Source organism: Galeopterus variegatus, unplaced genomic scaffold (genome assembly GCF_000696425.1).
Source record: "Galeopterus variegatus unplaced genomic scaffold, G_variegatus-3.0.2 Scaffold2662, whole genome shotgun sequence".
Lineage (NCBI taxonomy): Eukaryota > Metazoa > Chordata > Mammalia > Dermoptera > Cynocephalidae > Galeopterus > Galeopterus variegatus.
The window spans coordinates 31,697-49,314 of record NW_007728773.1 but is presented as its reverse complement, the minus strand read 5'-3'; the positions used below and the strand labels follow the sequence as shown (position 1 = coordinate 49,314).

The following is a 17,618-nucleotide window of genomic DNA, read 5'->3' as shown; positions in this document are numbered from 1 at the left end:
ACTCCAAGGACTTTTCCAACACTTAGGTTTATGGTTCTTTGATAAAAATTCACATATAGTAATGCTTCCGTATCTAACGAAGTAAGTTATTTCATACTCTTGCAAGCAGAAGTCAGAAGAATTGTTTTTCTTTTAAAACCTACAAATTTCTGTTGATGTTGCATTTACTTCTCTTCCTTTAGCGGGAGAAAGAGTTCGTTTGCCACAACTACGACCTTACAAGGGAGACCAGGACTAGTTATATCTCTGCAACTTTTTTTTTTTTTTTTTTCCTTTTTGTCTTTTTTCGTGACCGGCAACGGATCCCAACCCTCAGTGTCGCGCCCGTACCGGACCGGGACCGGCAACGGGATCGCAACCCTCGGTGTTGCGCCCGCACCTCGCTCAGCCAGTGAGCGGCAGATCTGTATGTGGGATCCGAACCCTCGGTGGGAGCGCCGCCGCGCTCCCAAGCGGCACACTGTAGCAGTGCGCCACCGGGCTGGCCCTCTCTGCAACTGTTAACCAAACTAAATCTCCATGCAGAAGTTTAAAAGGAATCTGTCTTGCACAAGTAGTCTAGTACTGATTTATGGAAACACTTGAGTGACGGTTCTGCTAATAGATTAACACTTTTCAAAATGATGACTTACCTAGAAAGCCAGGTTTTTCAGTCCTAAATCCTATTCAGATTGTCACCATTTTTTATGTTTTAACAAATATCTTCAATATCACTTCACAAAACTTAATTTTCACTGAATATTTTATGTTCAGAATATGTTGATTTGTGTCTTATTTTTGGGACACAAGAGTGTCATTCTTTTTAGCCCATGTGGAGGTCATTTGAAGGAGACAGAGAGTTTTGTCTAGATTTTCTATATTAGCCATGGAAACCTAAACAGAGCTAAATGATAATAAGGCAATTATTTGATTTATTTTCATCTTATTCTTTGAGAATTTCACAGTTTATTTTTTTCCAAAGTGGTCGTACTCATTTGTATGCTCAAATCAAATGAAAATCCAGACCAACTTCCCACTAAGATCTTTCTGATGATATAAGATGTTCTTTTCCACCTTATTATATACATATGATCAAAACATATTTCTGTTTTCTTGAAATATTGTCATCATCCTATTTCCATTTCAAATAATGATGTTACATTAGCCATAAAGCTATTCATGGGGTATTTGGTTGTGATTCTAACTTCTTTCTAGAGAACCACATACTATAAATATAGCAAGGCTCTTTTAAGAATTGACAGTTTTGGTGTTTCACATTTAGTGATGTTATTAAATTTACCCCTTAGTTGTTAATTCCACTCACCTAAATGGAAAAGATTTTGCTGGTGTGTATATACCTAATATGTAATTGCTCAGGACCCTTTGGATATATACTCACTTAACTGGGAGATTCTAAGCTGCTTCCCAAATAAAAACCAATATCTTCTTTCCCTCTCCTTTATGAGTCATAAAACACTTTCCCTCCTCTTCTTCTTTGATTTAATTTATATGCCAGAGATTTTTCTGCTCTGGGGATGAAAATGGAAGACCAGGGAAAAAAGTTGATGAAATAGAGATGATTCAAAGATCTGAAATATTTTATCTTCACACAATATAAAGTAAATTATTTTTTTTCTTTTCCAATAAACATCATTTCCCTCGATCTTGGAATCACTCAAGACCTAGCCACTGAATCCTGTACAAACTAATGCACTGTCTCAAGATGTGGAGAAGGATAAATACTAGTACCGGTACAATTTGTACTAGTTTGATTATGTTAATAGTTATAAGATACCGCAAATTTAAAAATGCCAATTTTTTCTCATCACTGAGTATTTATTATATATAACAAATACATGGGAAAGAAAAAACTATATATTGTGTGATATAAATAGTTTATTTACATTACAGAAAAACATCAAGACAATGTATACTATTTCAAATATATCCATACATAATCAAATATAGCTGTAGTACATGTTTTCATTGGTGTAGATTACCACAAATGCAAGGCAACATGTGTAGATCTCTTGTCTTATTCCTTTGTCTATAATACTGTATTGTGTAGTCCAAGCTCTCGGTAGTCCGGCCACTGTGAAACATGCTCCCTTTAGATCAACCTTGTGGATGCTCTTGTTGTGTTGTCTGAACTGTAGTGCCCTGTATTTTGCTTTTGTCTGTGAATTCTGTTGCTTCTGGGGCATTTCCTAGAAGGTTGGAAAGTTTACAAATCTTAGTCCAATGCGATTACCGAAAGTTTGTCCTACAATCACAGAGTGAAACGGCGGATTAAGCAAATTATTAAAATATTTCAGATGAAACAATTTATTATTAGTAGAAGCTGGGGTTATTTTGGGGAAGTTATTTTTTTTTTTTTGCTTCTCTTTGCAGTTGTCTTTAAGCTTTTGTTGAGAATGGATGAACAGAGACAGAAGTTGAAGAGGAACACATTAACCTGTCCTCAACTGCTTACTTACTAAGGCACAAAGAGTGACTCAGCACAATGCTGTCAAGGGAGCTGTGAGCTCATCTTATCTCACTTTAAAGGTCTTCAGCAATTTTATATTTTAAATGTCCTCAGGATGAATGTTATATTGACATTTCAGTGCTATGAGCTTAAATCCTATCAAACCAAAGAATGAGCCAACTGTAAATATCTGATATGTAATGGAAAGAGATATTATTTTGATTCAGCCTAAAATTATTTTTGTACATTAATACTATAAGCTAGAGATATGAATTGGTACCAATTACATAGCTTCTATAAGAAGCTAATATTCCCTGAAATTATCTGAAAATATCTGATCTAGTTTGTTTTTCTCTTGTAATAAAAGAATGCTTTGACTATGCAAAGGAGAATATAAACTTCATATAAAATCCTGTATATACAGTGTTTGGGGGAGGATAAATTTGTCAAAATATACATGGATCTGGAAATCACATTCCCAGCAGGTGGGAGCTGAAGATAAAATGGACAGAAATCCAGCTTCTCAACAGGGCAACTCTTTTCATTTTGGAACATGTCTCTAGATGTCCATAATTTTTGCGACACATGTTTAGGAGAAGGGCATGTATTTTTCTAAAATAAAAAAACAAAAAAAAAAAAAAGGAAGGAATTAGAAAAAAAATGTGAAGAGGAGAAAAGAAAGAAAGGGATATAGAAAAAAGGACCAACCTGGTGAGGAATACATTTAAAGAAAACTGAAGAGAATGGGGGGACCTCTGCTTGGTGCAGTTTTGTAAATCCTTTAGCAACTGGATGTTTCAAAATAGGCCTTGACAGACAAGTGTGACAAGGTTACAAGGCAGGGGGGTCAGGGGAGAGGGAAATGGCCTAGGTGGAAAGTCTGTGTTTTGAGTAGAATGTTTTCAAGTGAATGAAACAAATCCAAGCTGGGAACTGGTGTGGTATATTGATTAGTATGACTTGTGAAAAGGCTTTCAAATGTGTGGTGGTCCTAGGATAGAGTTATAATATGCATTACAATAATACTAATTTACTTCATGTGCTATTTCTTTTCCTCAAAAGTAAATACCTGTCATGCACCATCAACATCGTTTTGGTCAACTATGGACTGTATATACAATAGTGGTAGGAGCAATAGGATATACCACATAGCCTAGGTGTGTAGCAGGCTACATCATCCAGGTTTGTGCAAGTACAAACTATAATGTTCCCACAATGATGAAATCTCCTAATGACACATTTCTCAGAATGTATCCCCATCATTAAGTAATGCATGACTGTAGAGGAAAAGTATTGTTTTAACATGGAAAATGAAAAAGGTCATATGCCTTGAACAAATAGCCTACTCTAATTTGGAGCTTCGTTTAGGTAGTCTTGAGCATCAATACAGAAAATCATAACAGCCATGGGGCAGCACGAGGAGTGGTTAAGTGCACAGGCTCTGACACTCGACAGCCTGGATGCCATTTCTACTTTTATTGCTCATCCATGTGAGCTCAGCGATTTGCTGACTTCTTATACCTCAGGGTCCCTATCTGGAAAATGAGGATGATTGTTTCTTTGTAATCTTATTAAATGTGTATATGTGCATGTGTGTGTGAGTGTGTGTGTGTGTGTGTGGGGGTACTCATTCACGTGCGTGTGTGTGTGTATATTATACACACACTCAATTTTACATACACAATTCCTGATGAGATAAGGACCCTGCATATTCTAGTTGTTTTTATAATGTATGAGAACAGGACTGTGATTATTAACAGAGTTGAAAATATCTGCTAAAGTATTTAAAGTTTTGTATTTTTGTTAGCACATGAAATCACAATCTAATTGTTATGAGATTATATCCATTAAATATGAGTTTTATTTTTCATGTACTGGTATTGTCTAGATATTAGAAAGCTCAAGACCTTTAGAGTAATATAGCATAGTTTTCTATGCTTTAGATTCTTTTCTATCTTTTCTTCTTATACTCAGTATTTTTGGCTTCTTGAGTTATCTTTATGTTCCCCAGAATCTATTTTAATATAATCCATTGACTCACTTGGCATCTAAACGTGAGAGTCGAGTTGATGAACTCAACTTGGCTTAGAGGAGCACAAAGCTCCAGTTGATGATCTTCCCTTAAGCCTTTAGGCCAGGCAAGGATTTATGAACCATATTTTGTCTTTTCAAGAGCATATGCCACACTTGTCCTTAAGAAGATAGTGCAATACAGATACTGAGATGTATTATGGCCTTTATTTTCTAAAGACATGATACATTTTTTTATCTTCTTCTTGTCTTTTGAAAATAACTTTTTGGGAAACATTCTGATTTAATGTAGAGTTGTACAAATGAATGAAAGTCTAAATGCCTTGTGCATTTGCTGAAAACCTTGAAAAACTTCCTTGGAACTTTCTAAAGAAGAGTGAATAAGGTTAGAAAGAAGTATTTTCATTAACTTTTCTGGTTACATAATATATAAATGATATGCATTTGGTTAGAATATAATTCTTGGTTACTATGGATTTGCCTGCTAATGAAATTAAGCAAGTACCTGTCCTCACCCCTTTACTCTAAACCCCAATGTCAGACATCACTAATCGATTATGGTTTTCTTTTCTGTTGAAACTGGATGAAACCTCTGTATCTCTCTCCACCTGGTTCTCCATGAAACAATCACCTTTTGATTGGACTGGGAGTTTGATATAAAAGCTTATTGTGATATTTGCTGCATGTTTCCATTTATCAGAGATTTTCATTATAACAATCTTTCTCATTACAACTTTTTTTTTTTTTGCATTTTGTGATTAAAAGCTATTTTGTCATCTTAGGCCAAAAACATATTTGTCATCTATACCACAATATGTTCAAATCAATAATATCTGAGAGTTATTCTTGGAAATAAAAATGCTATAAATGAGAGTTATAATTTAGTACTTTTTTAGCCCTTGTATAAAATCTGTCCTGTCCTCATGACCTCATTTGGCTTACTGATCTGAATAGCTAAAGATACGCTAGTCATTTAAATAGTCTGATAGTAGTCTGAATGAAGATTGACCTTTAATAGTTAAAAGAGAAAAGCATATTTAAACAAAATTTGACATTATACGTTAGAGGGGAAAAAAGACCTTTGCTTAGAAAATAAATAATCTTCATTGTAATGCAAAATAAGGAAAATAATTTGTACCACTTCAACATGAAAATCCATGCCTTTCCATTAGGCTATTCAAATGGTGTTTATCATGAGGAAATAGGACACATGGAGAACTGATGGCTGCAGAGTACATGGAGGGACTTGTAATCAGAGGGATCTGGTTAAAAAAAGGAGGAACAACATATCCCTTTATTTGGGTGCCACCGAGTGCAGTTACTGACCTTGTGATGCAGAGGACCACCACACAGATGACAGCAATCTGAATTGTTCCAATCACAGCTGCGATTAAGACATACTGAAATCGTACAGGACCAGGCACTACGTATAGAACACTGTAGTCCTTTTTTTCACAGTGTTGTCCAGTATAACCCGCATCACACCTGGAAGAAATGATAGGGTCCAGTTACCTGTAGCTGCTGGATTCACCTTTTTAGTTGGCTGATAGGTATTTATCTTCATCACAAAATTAAGGCTTTTTGTTTCCCTTTCAAAAAAAAAATACTACTTTGTAGATATAGTTCTCAATTACTTATTTTCAACAAGATCTCTTTATGTTTGTAGTCTGGAAGAAAGTTGTTTCTTTTTATATTTATAATAATGGATTTTGAAGTAGGAGAATTGCTAGATAATTTGTTTTTGATGGCAATATTCAGAGATAATACGAGTACTTCAAAAAGTTTGTGAAAAAATAGATACTATGAATCTTTTCATGAACTTTTTGACATATATGTCCAGGGAAAATTGTTCTTTCTATATTTTTTCAGGTGAGCTTTACATTATTTAATTTGATCTTTAATCAACCCAAATTAACATGTTTACTTGAGAAAAGGTTTGTTTCTGATGACATGGGTACAAAAATATATCTATTTATTTATTTGGAATGTTTTGGATAAAAAATTCCTTATGCTATTGCCAGAATAAATTTTGAAAAAATATTAGGGCCAGAGGTACAGTTAGAATCATTTCTTTAATTGGCTGGTCTTAAAGTCATCTGCTGATGTCAGACAGTTAAATTTTGTTAGAAAAAAGTAATTAAGAGGTGGGCAATACAGTTCTGCAAAACAAGCCCATGCACTCTCTATCTGAGAATGAATGTTGCCTCTCACTCGCTCAACCCTCACCTGAAAGCTCGGGTAGATAATCTGACATTAAAATTAGCATTGACAATGAAATGAGAAAACAGCTCATAAAAAAAGAAACCCAATACTAAAGGGATCAACTTGTCATTGATTTTGTGGAACTCTTTTAGTACTTCACTTTGAATTTCTCCTAACTACATCCTGAGATATTTCCTCTCTGCATCAGGAAGCGTTTAATAATGGTGACTGCTGAGGATTGAGGGGGCAGCAGAAGTAACGTCTCAGTTATATTCACTCTGCCTGGCTTCACTAGAAGGCAGGTGCTAGCGTATTCAGTGAAGAGAAACATCAAAGGAAGACAGTTCTGGATGAGAGAGAAAGAGAGGGAGAAAGAGGCCCTTTGTTGTTTATCAAAACACAACCTATTTCATCATATGCTGCTTGCATATTAATTTAAATAAGAACACATTTGTTTTTTCATTTTAGCTTTATCATCTCTGAAATAATTGTGTGCTAGAACATAAATACATAGCACATACTTATATTTATAAACTAAATTTAGACAAGCAATTTCTTCATGTCTCTACTGGGTTTGAAACTGTGGTGATGTGGCTAAATAATTTCACGATGCAAGGCTCCAGGGATAGCAGATCCTTAGAAAATAGAGTGCCCAGCAAAGCAAAACCACGATTGATGATATGTACTAGAAGACCTGAGGACTTTGGAAAAGATGACCTCCCCAAAGCAACTATGTTATCTAATGTACATAAGGCTTCATCTATTGGTTTGAGAAATATTTATGAACACCTGGTAAGTGCCAAGCACTGTTCTATGTTCAGGGGAAAGAGTGGTGAGTAATAGAGGAGCCTGTGCCTTTAAGGAGCTTGTAAATCACAAAGTAAAATTTATGTATATATAGTGATGTGCTACATAGTACTTGAATGTGTAAGGCACACACATTTTGTGGTTTTTCTAATGCACGCGTGTGTGTGTGTGTGTGTGTGTGTGTGTGTATGCAGGAGAGGCAGAAACAAGTTTTGCTGCTGATCACCCATTCAAGCGCAATACCGACCAATTCTTTGTAAACATCTAGAATTTAGTTTCTACATTTTCATTTTATACATTTTGAAAGTTAAGAGTGAAAACGTTACCTGCAAGATGGCTCCTGCATATTGATAGAATGTTCGCACTTCCCGTGCATACAGAAGCCATTGTAATGTTCTGGACAAGGTACGTGGTGTTCTCTGGCACTTTCTTCTAATTTGTTAGCATTCTCTGTGAACACAGATAAAAGCAAGCACCCCCTGTAAATACTTCCTTAGCCCAGTAAGATCAACCAGTGCATTAAGAAGCAAAGCTACATTAGGCAAAGATATTTAAAAGGGCAAGAAGTAAAAGGCCATGCTTTAGAAGAAAGAGGAAGAGAGAATTGAAAGACAGACATCTTTACAATTGTGTTTAGAGATGAAACTGCAAAATTATCCAGTGCTTTTCATGCTTTTATGCAATTTCCTACATCTTTAACATTCAGTGATGTTTCTGTAAGTCGTCAGACAGCTTTAATTTTTTTTTTTGCACAGAGACTGTACATTGATCATAAAATAATACAAAAAGAAATATCCTGTTTTTTGCATTTCAAAGCCCAGCATAATGTCTCTAAGAGTAAATTGCTGTAATACCTTGATATTTTCTCAATGAGAGAGCTTAAAAGTTAAAATATGGCCACATTCAATTGGTAAGCAGACATTTTCCAAACCAAATGCAGATTTCAACAAATGTACTATTCCAGCTTTTAAAATCTACTGTGAATAAGATTTTTACTAGCATCCATCCATGTTTTTTATTACCAAAATAAAACTATTGAAAGAGCAAACATGATTTCAGAATCACTTATGTAGGCATTCACACAGTACATACTGAATGCTATAAGTGAATTTTAATGCATAATATTTAGCCTATGTTAGCAATAGAATGTGAAATTTAAACTTATGATAAAAAGCTCGTGTGATTAAAAATGAACCATTTCCCCTGCCATTAACAAAAAGTTTTATTTTTCTCGTGTTTTTATATAGATATTTAAATATTTTTCCTGACCTTCATTAGTCCAAATACATCTGTTTCATATTTGTAATGCCATCTCTAAGTGGTCTTTTGATTCTTTATATGTCCATTTTATAATAAAAAGATTTGCCATTTTTGAGTTATTTTTCTATAATCTGAAATCTGATATTCTCGAAAATTTCTGCCCAAACATATGAGAAATATAACTTTTGTCACCTCAGTCTAAATATACTTTTCAATCTAAATGTACTCTTTAACACCACAGTAATTGGTCAGCAGTAATAGAGAATTGCAAGCAAATTATTATTTTAATGGAATATATTATTTTCTATTATTTCCACACAGGGGTATAGTTTTTCATTATAGTATTCCTTATAATTTTTGCTGGCAGTCGTGGATGATGAGCATATTCATCAGAAGAAAAAAAGTGCCTCTGGTATTAGTGAATCAGGTAAATGTATTATTTATGTTTAAGCAGAGCTGTAAAATATGTATACATTTTAAGATCTAGATGCCATCTGCAAAACATTAAAGTTTGAAATAAATTGTTAAATATGTTTAGTACTTCCTTGTGTAGGGATATTTATGTACATTGTTATGATGGGCTATATCTCAAGTTACATACCCGAATTAGTAAGGGATTTACCATAAGTATGCTTGAGAGTTTGCAGAAGATATTTAAATCATTCATTATTTCATCTGTGTCTCTTTAGCTATGATTATTAGTGATCCTTTGTTAGCATTATAATATTTTTACATCAGTAATTACCATTAAACTGAATGAACTACTTTCATGGAGAAGACTAAGAGTGTCTAGAACTTTCTCTTTTGGGTTCTCTCCTATTTTTTCAAGTAACTTTGGAATTTTGTGGCATGGCGTTTTGTAAGCAAATTACACCTGCAGTAAGCAAACACAACAAAACTGAAGTGGAGAGTGTTGGGTGAAATTTCCAACATGGGAACAGGGGTCCACAATGGAAGCAGGTGCATTTAGATGCACCTTGAGATGTCTTGTGGGCATTTATGAATTCATGGAGACAACCGGGCTCATTCTGTGCCAGGGCCAAGCAGCTACAAGCTAGAGTGGCCAGACCATGCACCTGCTGTTTAAGGAAGACTTTAGCAGTGGGGTTTATTGGTCCCATTGCTGATGTAATGAACCAGCACTGATTTTCAGTCTCATTTCTGGATCTTGTTCCCATAACAAACCATTCAGCACTTCTATTTAGTGTTTGTTAGTAACTCTTCAATGCTTCTGCACACCTGCATACAAGGGAGTTTTCTGTGACTTCCCTACATTTCAGTTATACGCTGTCATTACAATCATATTTTTCAAACACATCTTGCTAGGGCTATTTTTCTTTCTGTCAGTTGCAAAAGAAGATCAAGAATTTTCTTAATTCAGAATCCATTTTGTAAGCTATTTTGTTTTTAACATTGTACCTCACCCCATACTGACAGTTTGTTTCTGGATTTGTAGCATATCCACAATTATGAGCTGAAGTCTCAGGGCAAAATAAAACTGCTGCCTTAGTGTGGAAAGAGCTGGATATTTTCACAAAGTTTGTTACCCAGCCAGGGTAATCACGTGGAAGGGAAATAGTTTCCATCATAAAATCTGCTAATTAGTTTATACCATTCCTTATGAGCTTGGAGTGCTCTGTTATGCTGCTCATTGGATACTGTCAAATAAGAAAGTAGAGAGATTGAAAATAAATGAGTAGAAGAAATGATCCCTGAGCAAGAAAATGAGGAATCATCAATATATGTCAACAAATTTATAGTCAGTCCAACCAAGTATACCAGTTGATTGAAAACCTGAATATATAACCACTTCTAGTAATGCAATAGATGTATTTAGAAATGAGATTTCAGTATATTAGGAAGAAGAGAAACACAGAAATCTAATATCCCAAACAAATATGTGTATGGACCATGGTGAGTATTTGTGATCCTGATGTTTAAGTACAGTGGATATTCAAGCAATAATAAAGCACATAAAGATTTAAAATTATGTAACAGTGATGCATGCTTCCACCAGTGGTTGGAGATTTAGTCATCGATTTCTCTGTCCTCCATTTAAAAAGAGGTTTAATGTAAGGGTTGTGTTCTTTCTTCTAAGAGGGATAGTGGCAGAGGGGCCGGCCTGTGGCTCACTCGGTAGAGTGCGGTGCTGATAAGAGGGATAGTGGCAATGGTAGAAACTCTCCGTATCTCTGTTTATAATCCTCAAGCAGTTTCCTGTTTAAATGTTTACAAATGGTTTGTTCTGAAAGAGATCCTGACTCATTTAAATTTGGACAATCCGAGTTATGTGCAGCAGAGCTAATAGGGCTTCATGTCCATTGCTAGTCAACACTCCAGTCAAGAGCTAGTGAAGTGGGCTTTCTATAGTACAACAGATATGGTTTCTATCCCGGTGCTTGCAGGGAAAGAGACAAGGAAAGAAAAAGAGACAGAGAAGATGGCAAGTTTTTACCTTACTGGAAATCAAGTAATGTAAGTGGGAAGAAAGGGGCAGAGCCAGACTTAAATCAATAGAGTCCTCAGTGTGTGTGTGTGTATTTACCATTACCCCTGCCTTCCCTTCCCCCCAAAGCTGGAAATAAGATGTTGTTCAGTGGATTAATCTATCAAAAACACACATATAGATCAAAGAAAAAATATGACGGTATAAAATTTGACTAAAACTATATTTCTAAAGAAAGAATGTGTCTGCCCCTAATAGGTACAAAACTGCAAAACCACAAGCTGAATCACTGTGCAGTATATGTATGTATTGAAATGACACACTGTATCCCACAAATACATACAAGTAAATGCTAAAAAAGAATGTTTCCCTATGGACAAGGGTTAGAGCTTGGCCAAAGAAGCTTCTGAAAGTCAAGTTGTGTCATCTGTTCAAGTGCTGTCCAGGGTGGTGTGTCCTGAAAAGCCAACCTAAACTACCAAACCTAGAGTTCCAGTTGCAGAGACAGGGACACCAGACTGTTAGTGTCTAATGCTATTAAATGTACTTACTCAGTTAATCCATTTCTCTTGTTCTGGTGCTCTGCTTTATGAATAGTCTTAGAATAATTTGGCTTCTATGTAGTCTACAAACTGGGAATGGCTTTGACAGTACAACATAAATATCTGATCCACTTGACAATTATATACTTCATTTGAGTAAATTGACTGGTTTTCTGTATTTTTTGGGTGGGGGAATGGTTGCATAAGTCTTCTTTTTTTAGCCCACTCCATTCTGCAGTTTTGTCAGATCAAATTTCTGCACCTGTAGGCCAGAAGACCAGACCCTACCCACTGTATATTACAGTATAAGAAGCATTTTGTGGGCTGGTCATATGATATTTCTCTGGAAATACTTGGCTTTAATCAGGCATTTCTTTCAAATACATACAAATCCCTTAGGCACTGATTCCCCAGTGTGGGTCTGATTCTGTATAAGGATTCCAGAGTGAGTTGGAAAGGTCCTAAACTGGAGGTAACATCAAAGATTTAGAGGATGTTATGGGGAGGCAGATTTCTACTGCACATTTTTTTTTTTTGTCTTTTTCGTGACCGGTAAGGGGATTGCAACCCTTGGTGTGGTGTCACCCGCACTGCGCTCAGCCAGTGAGTGCACCGGCCATTCCTATATAGGATCTGAACCCGCAGCGGGAGCGTCCCCCAGTGCCGCACTCTCCCGAGAATGCCACGGGGCCGGCCCATCTACTGCACATTTTTTAACAACTGTTTGAAATAGAGTTGGCCAATAGGGGAGCATGTTGTATGGTGACATAATGAGTTCCTGGTAGTATTAAAAAGGAGCTTTGTTACCATTTCTCAGGGATGTTGTAGACTGTTACTGTATGGTTGATTAGATTATCTTAGACCTCTAGGGTCTTTGAACCCTAAAAGTAATATTTATTTCTACTGCTAATATTTACTCACAATATATTAATTTTTACTAATATTTATTATAAAATATTATTTTTGATGTGCTAGGAGAAAGAAAGGAGAAATAGGAACATTATTTAGATGTATTAAACAAAAGAAATCACTTTTGCCTTAATTACATGGAAACATTTTACTTTTTCAAAGGGTGCAAAATATCTTAAACTTTGACTATGTCTATAATTCCGACATTCTAGCATAAAGTGATCTTTATTATGCATTGCATTCCTTTTGGGGAACAATATGTTTAGTGGATCTAAATTCAATTTTTGACATCATGCTTTAACAACACATATCTCAACAAGCACATGCATGTGAGTAGTACGTTCAGTTTATTATCTTCTCAACTATCTTTTCCTGTGGACACACGAAATGTGCCATCCTTTTCTAGAAAACCCAAATTTCCAACGTTGAATATATTTAGATAATACTATTTTTTATATTTAATGACAGTACAGGGAAACTCTAGCATTGAAATATTCATATTTTTGTACACCTGTTGTGATTAACTTGGTTTTACCCTTTTCCTACTTACTGCCATATCTCCAAAGCAATTTGAAAATAATTTTACTCAATCAACTATCTTATTCCCCATTATATTTACATTGCGCCTGGTAAAGAAATAAGTTATGAATTTAGAAGTTGAGTCATGATTGTCCCATTGTTGATTAGAGTCGGTTTCAATGAAGATATACAATTTTTATGATTTCCTCTCTTATCAGGTATGAACATATGAGGTTGCAGTAAAACTTCATATCTAGCTTGAATTGAATAGTTTTTTTTAAGACCAGAAAAGCATTCTTATTGGACAGGTTCTGAATGTAACGCAGTACGACTCCTTGCAACTTAACAAATTCCATAATAGCCTCACATACTATCATAGTTTCTTCAAGGCATAGATGAGCAGATGAGAAGAGTCTCTCCTTTTTTCAGCCTCTAGGACAGAGACTCAAGTGAGAACGCTAGGTAAAAGCAGCAGCCTGGTGCAAGGGACACAGAGGTATTAAGGTCATAATCAATTCTCAAGCTTCATTAAGAGTAGAAACCCAGTCATAACATTCCAATTTATTTAATTTCTGTTAAAGATTTAGAAAAACAACTCTTCAAAACAGAATCCAAATCCTTCAAATGCTACAAATTCAACATTTCTTCTGTAAGTTGGACATTGCTATTTTTTCAGAAGATGAATTGAAACTACTTGGATTTGAAACTTTGCTAGTTAGGCAGTTATATGGGTTGGGAGCAGGATGGATGGAAATGGATAGAAATTCCTCTTATCCCACCATTAGTCAGGCACTAATATAAAATGTGAAATGCGATTATCCCTATCACCACCTGCATAGATAAATATTCTTATTGAACATAAAATTAAAATAAAGTGGAAGAAAACTAATTTTCATGTGACTACATTCTCAAGGAAGGCATTGATGACATTATCCAGGAATTGCTTGAATTTAAATTGGAAAAAATACTAGCAGCTGAAATATACATAGTCATTTGAGGGCTGGAGCAATTGAAATGCAATAATACTGGATGATTATCTGCATGGGCTTTCATTATTTCAGTTTCTACTGGTAATATATTTACATAGATAAACAATGAGAAATCTGTGAAATCTTGGGAGATAAACTTGTAACATTTTAACATTTAACATTTAACTTATGACATCCAAATACAATTATTATAATTCAAGGATTTGGCATAACAGGGCTCATAAAGATTTAGTGAGCAATTCTTTCTTACTTTCTTTCTTTCTTCTTTATTAAAAGCAAAATAAGCAGCTCCTTAGCCATTTGCTCTATTTTTTGACTCAGAAATACCCTGTCTGGCTTTGAGTGGCAGAGCTCCCAAATGAGTGAGGCTACCGGGAGAAGTTGTGTTCTGCCTCTAAAGGTCTTTTCAAACTTCACCGTTCAGTCAAGAACCTATTAATTTTCAGCACGTGGGTAACTCCTATAGGTTTAGAGGATTTTGCTTGGAGACGTTTTAAGAGATGTCTTTGACAACACTTCTGTAAGTATCAGACCCTGGGAAGAGGCAGGATCTATGGTTCATTAGCCTCCGGGGAGCCCAGAGCTGGTGTTGCCTCAAATTGCCACAGCTCTTCCCACCGAGTTTTCCCCTCAGCCACTCTTTTCACTTCCAAGCTGTTCTTAGTAGACAGTTTACTGGAAACCTTAGAGAAAGCAAATAACACAGGCAGCCATTTTATGCCAAGAATATTCCTTCTCTCTTTTCATTCGTTTTTTCTTAGTTGTCAGCTTCTGAATACAACATGCATTTATTCTCACTCAAAAGTATTTTATGGCAATAAATGATAAACACCAAAACTATAAGCACAGCTATTCTTGATGATATTGTAATGCAGTAAGGCAAGTGATCAGCTTTGTTTTCTACAAGGGCACGCTAACAGAACTAGAGAGCTTTTATAGTTTCTTATATTGGGAGCAAAGGTATAGCTTTTACTCTTTAACAGGCTTTTTCATGAGCAGAGTCTCAAAAGTGCTTCAGAAAAGACACTAGGAGTAATGTAAAATTCTTTTAAACTGGCTTAAAATGGAACTTCTGGAAAAAATAAAGGGAAATAAATAAGTTTCATAAAATTGGTGGCAAAAGCACTTCTAATAGCTAGAAATGTTTTACATTATTTAAATGGATATTTAAGTTTTGCATTTAATACTAAACATTGATAAGCTACCTAGTTTAGAAATTGTAGACAGCCAGCTGGACTATTATGTAATGCTAGATACCTGAGCAGCATTTTTAGGTATAGCACCTTAGGATGTGGATGTCACAGAATCTTAAAAAACATGTTGCTCTGAGACTCCTCTCATAGGTATGTGTGTATATGTATGTGAGTTTTGTATAAACATAATTCTACTATGACCTCTTACAAATAGAAACATTTAATGAAATAAAATGTAATGAGAATTTTAGTATACTAAAATTCCTTTTTTAAGAGCAATGCTGCTTGTTCAAGTGCAGACTCACCTCTGCTGCTTGTGAAACAGTAGATCTGCAGGCTTTGTTGCTGACCAACTGAATCAGAATCAGCAGCTGAGGGGTCTGGGTCTATCTTTTTAAAGAATACTCTAGGTGATCCTGATGCTCAGATAATGTGGATCACGATACTTCTGACCTCACTAGCCATTTCTCCTCATCTCTCTTTGCCTCTGGCCACCTGATGCTAGGTTTTCCTGCACCCTGGATCCCCATCCTTTCCCCGGTAACTGCCCTATAGTTGGCCCACCTTCTTAGTCCCAGGACTATCTCAGCCCTTCTTGCATAAAGTGCCAGTCTCAGCCACAGTCCATGAGTGTGTGAGCAATGGTTTGCCCTCTGCTGCTCTTCCCACATCTGCCCTTGGATGTCACGGGAAGTCCGCAGGGGCTTTCAGCCTGCCAAGCCTTCCTCACCCATGGTAGTCAGCCTGAACAATTCATTTCACTGTAGAATGTCTTTGCCACTTTTGAGAACATAACACTCAAAGAATAGACTGTGTGCCTGTTACAAGTGCCAACATCTGTGAGAGGCTTCTAAATTTTGTCAAATCTCAGGTATCTTGAGACCAACTTTTTCAAACCTCTAGGCTCCTTAATGACTGTTAGATAACAGAATAGTAACAAGAACTCCTTGTGTGAAAGCAAATGAAGCATCCTCTTGGATAGAGGCACAAATAACATAGCTGAAAAAAGGTGCATATTATACTAATGTTTATGACTGCTTCAATTGCCAAATGAGAATAAAGGAGCATTGGTCCATTAGTGATATCTATACAAGTCCAGCTAGTCTATGGAAAAGATAAACTCATAAGAGAAGCAACAGGGGCAGGAAAAAAGGCAAATAGAAGGAAATAAATGGAATCAAAATTTCCATTTGTGGCAGTGTGACAACTGGGAGAGATGATATTACAACAAATATAATGTGCTGATTGCAGAAAGAAGGGGCAGTAGGAGACGGACATTTCTTCTCTTTCATGGGGCAGGACAAATGGCCACCTGTGCTTCTGAATTGCAGGTGTAAGGACACAGGCCATGCTCTCTAGACCAGAGTTACTCAAATGGAGCTCGCTCTGTTGATACATTGCTACATTTGTAGCAGGCTTCATGGAAAAAGGTGTTTTTGTAGTCAAATGTGTTGGGGAAAGAGTGGATTAAACAAAGTTATACAAGTTTCTTTACTGTTGTTTTTTTTGAGAGCCCTTAAAAGGCTAGCTTACAATGCAGTATGACAAGAAGAGACACATGTTCCTAACAGTTCCTATGCAGTGTTCCTAAACTCATTAGTCTATGGAACTTCCCTCTTCTTTTGGGGAACATTTAGTGGGACTATTCCATCAGCTCCATTCTGGGGAACACTGCATTAGACCATGGCATCTCCAAATTTTTCACACCACCATAAACATAGAAAAAAAATATTTAGGTTTTGGTAAAAGGAGGAGACAACCAGCCTGGAAGCTCCGGCCACACAAGTCACCCTGAGGGCTAACGTGGATGAATTCATTAACACAGCTGTTACCCATTCAGGGCACACAAGAAGGTTTTGCGTTAGACTAAATCCTCTCTTAGGATATAGACTGTTTTGTTTACTGTGATATCCCTGGAGTTTAGAGCAGTGACCGGCACAAAGTGGGTGTTCAATATGTAGCAGGAATAAATGAATAAATATTATAGGCATAGCAGATACATTTGGCAGTCGCCTGTACCTTGGTGTGGTGGCTTTGTAACAATTAATGCCTCTTAGTTGTTTGCATTAAGGTGCCATTGCATGTCAGTGCTCATGTCTAGAGATTGGTAGAATAATAACCAAATAAAAATACTAATAAAATAAAGTAATAACACATAATATTAATATATTAAATATTAACACAATATTAATATGCTAATATAGTAAAATGATAATAAATAAAGTAATAACCAAATAAAAATTGGTTGCTGTACTAGGTTGATTTGTCCCTTCT

The 17,618-nt window shown here is 35.9% G+C and overlaps 1 protein-coding gene across 1 annotated transcript in view; it reads right to left on the bottom strand.

Annotated features, from left to right (window-relative positions):
* Nucleotides 1–1,794: 1,794 nt before the first annotated feature.
* LOC103598533 (tomoregulin-2-like) overlaps nucleotides 1,795–17,618 on the bottom strand; it is a gene marked incomplete at its 5' end in the record, with an annotated part of 45,284 nt that continues 29,460 nt past the window's right edge. Inside the window, 3 exons of the mRNA XM_008582525.1 lie at nucleotides 1,795–2,186; nucleotides 5,804–5,962; nucleotides 7,813–7,936. Coding sequence (XP_008580747.1) covers nucleotides 2,090–2,186; nucleotides 5,804–5,962; nucleotides 7,813–7,936 — 380 coding nt within the window. The remainder of the gene's footprint in view (nucleotides 2,187–5,803; nucleotides 5,963–7,812; nucleotides 7,937–17,618) is intronic.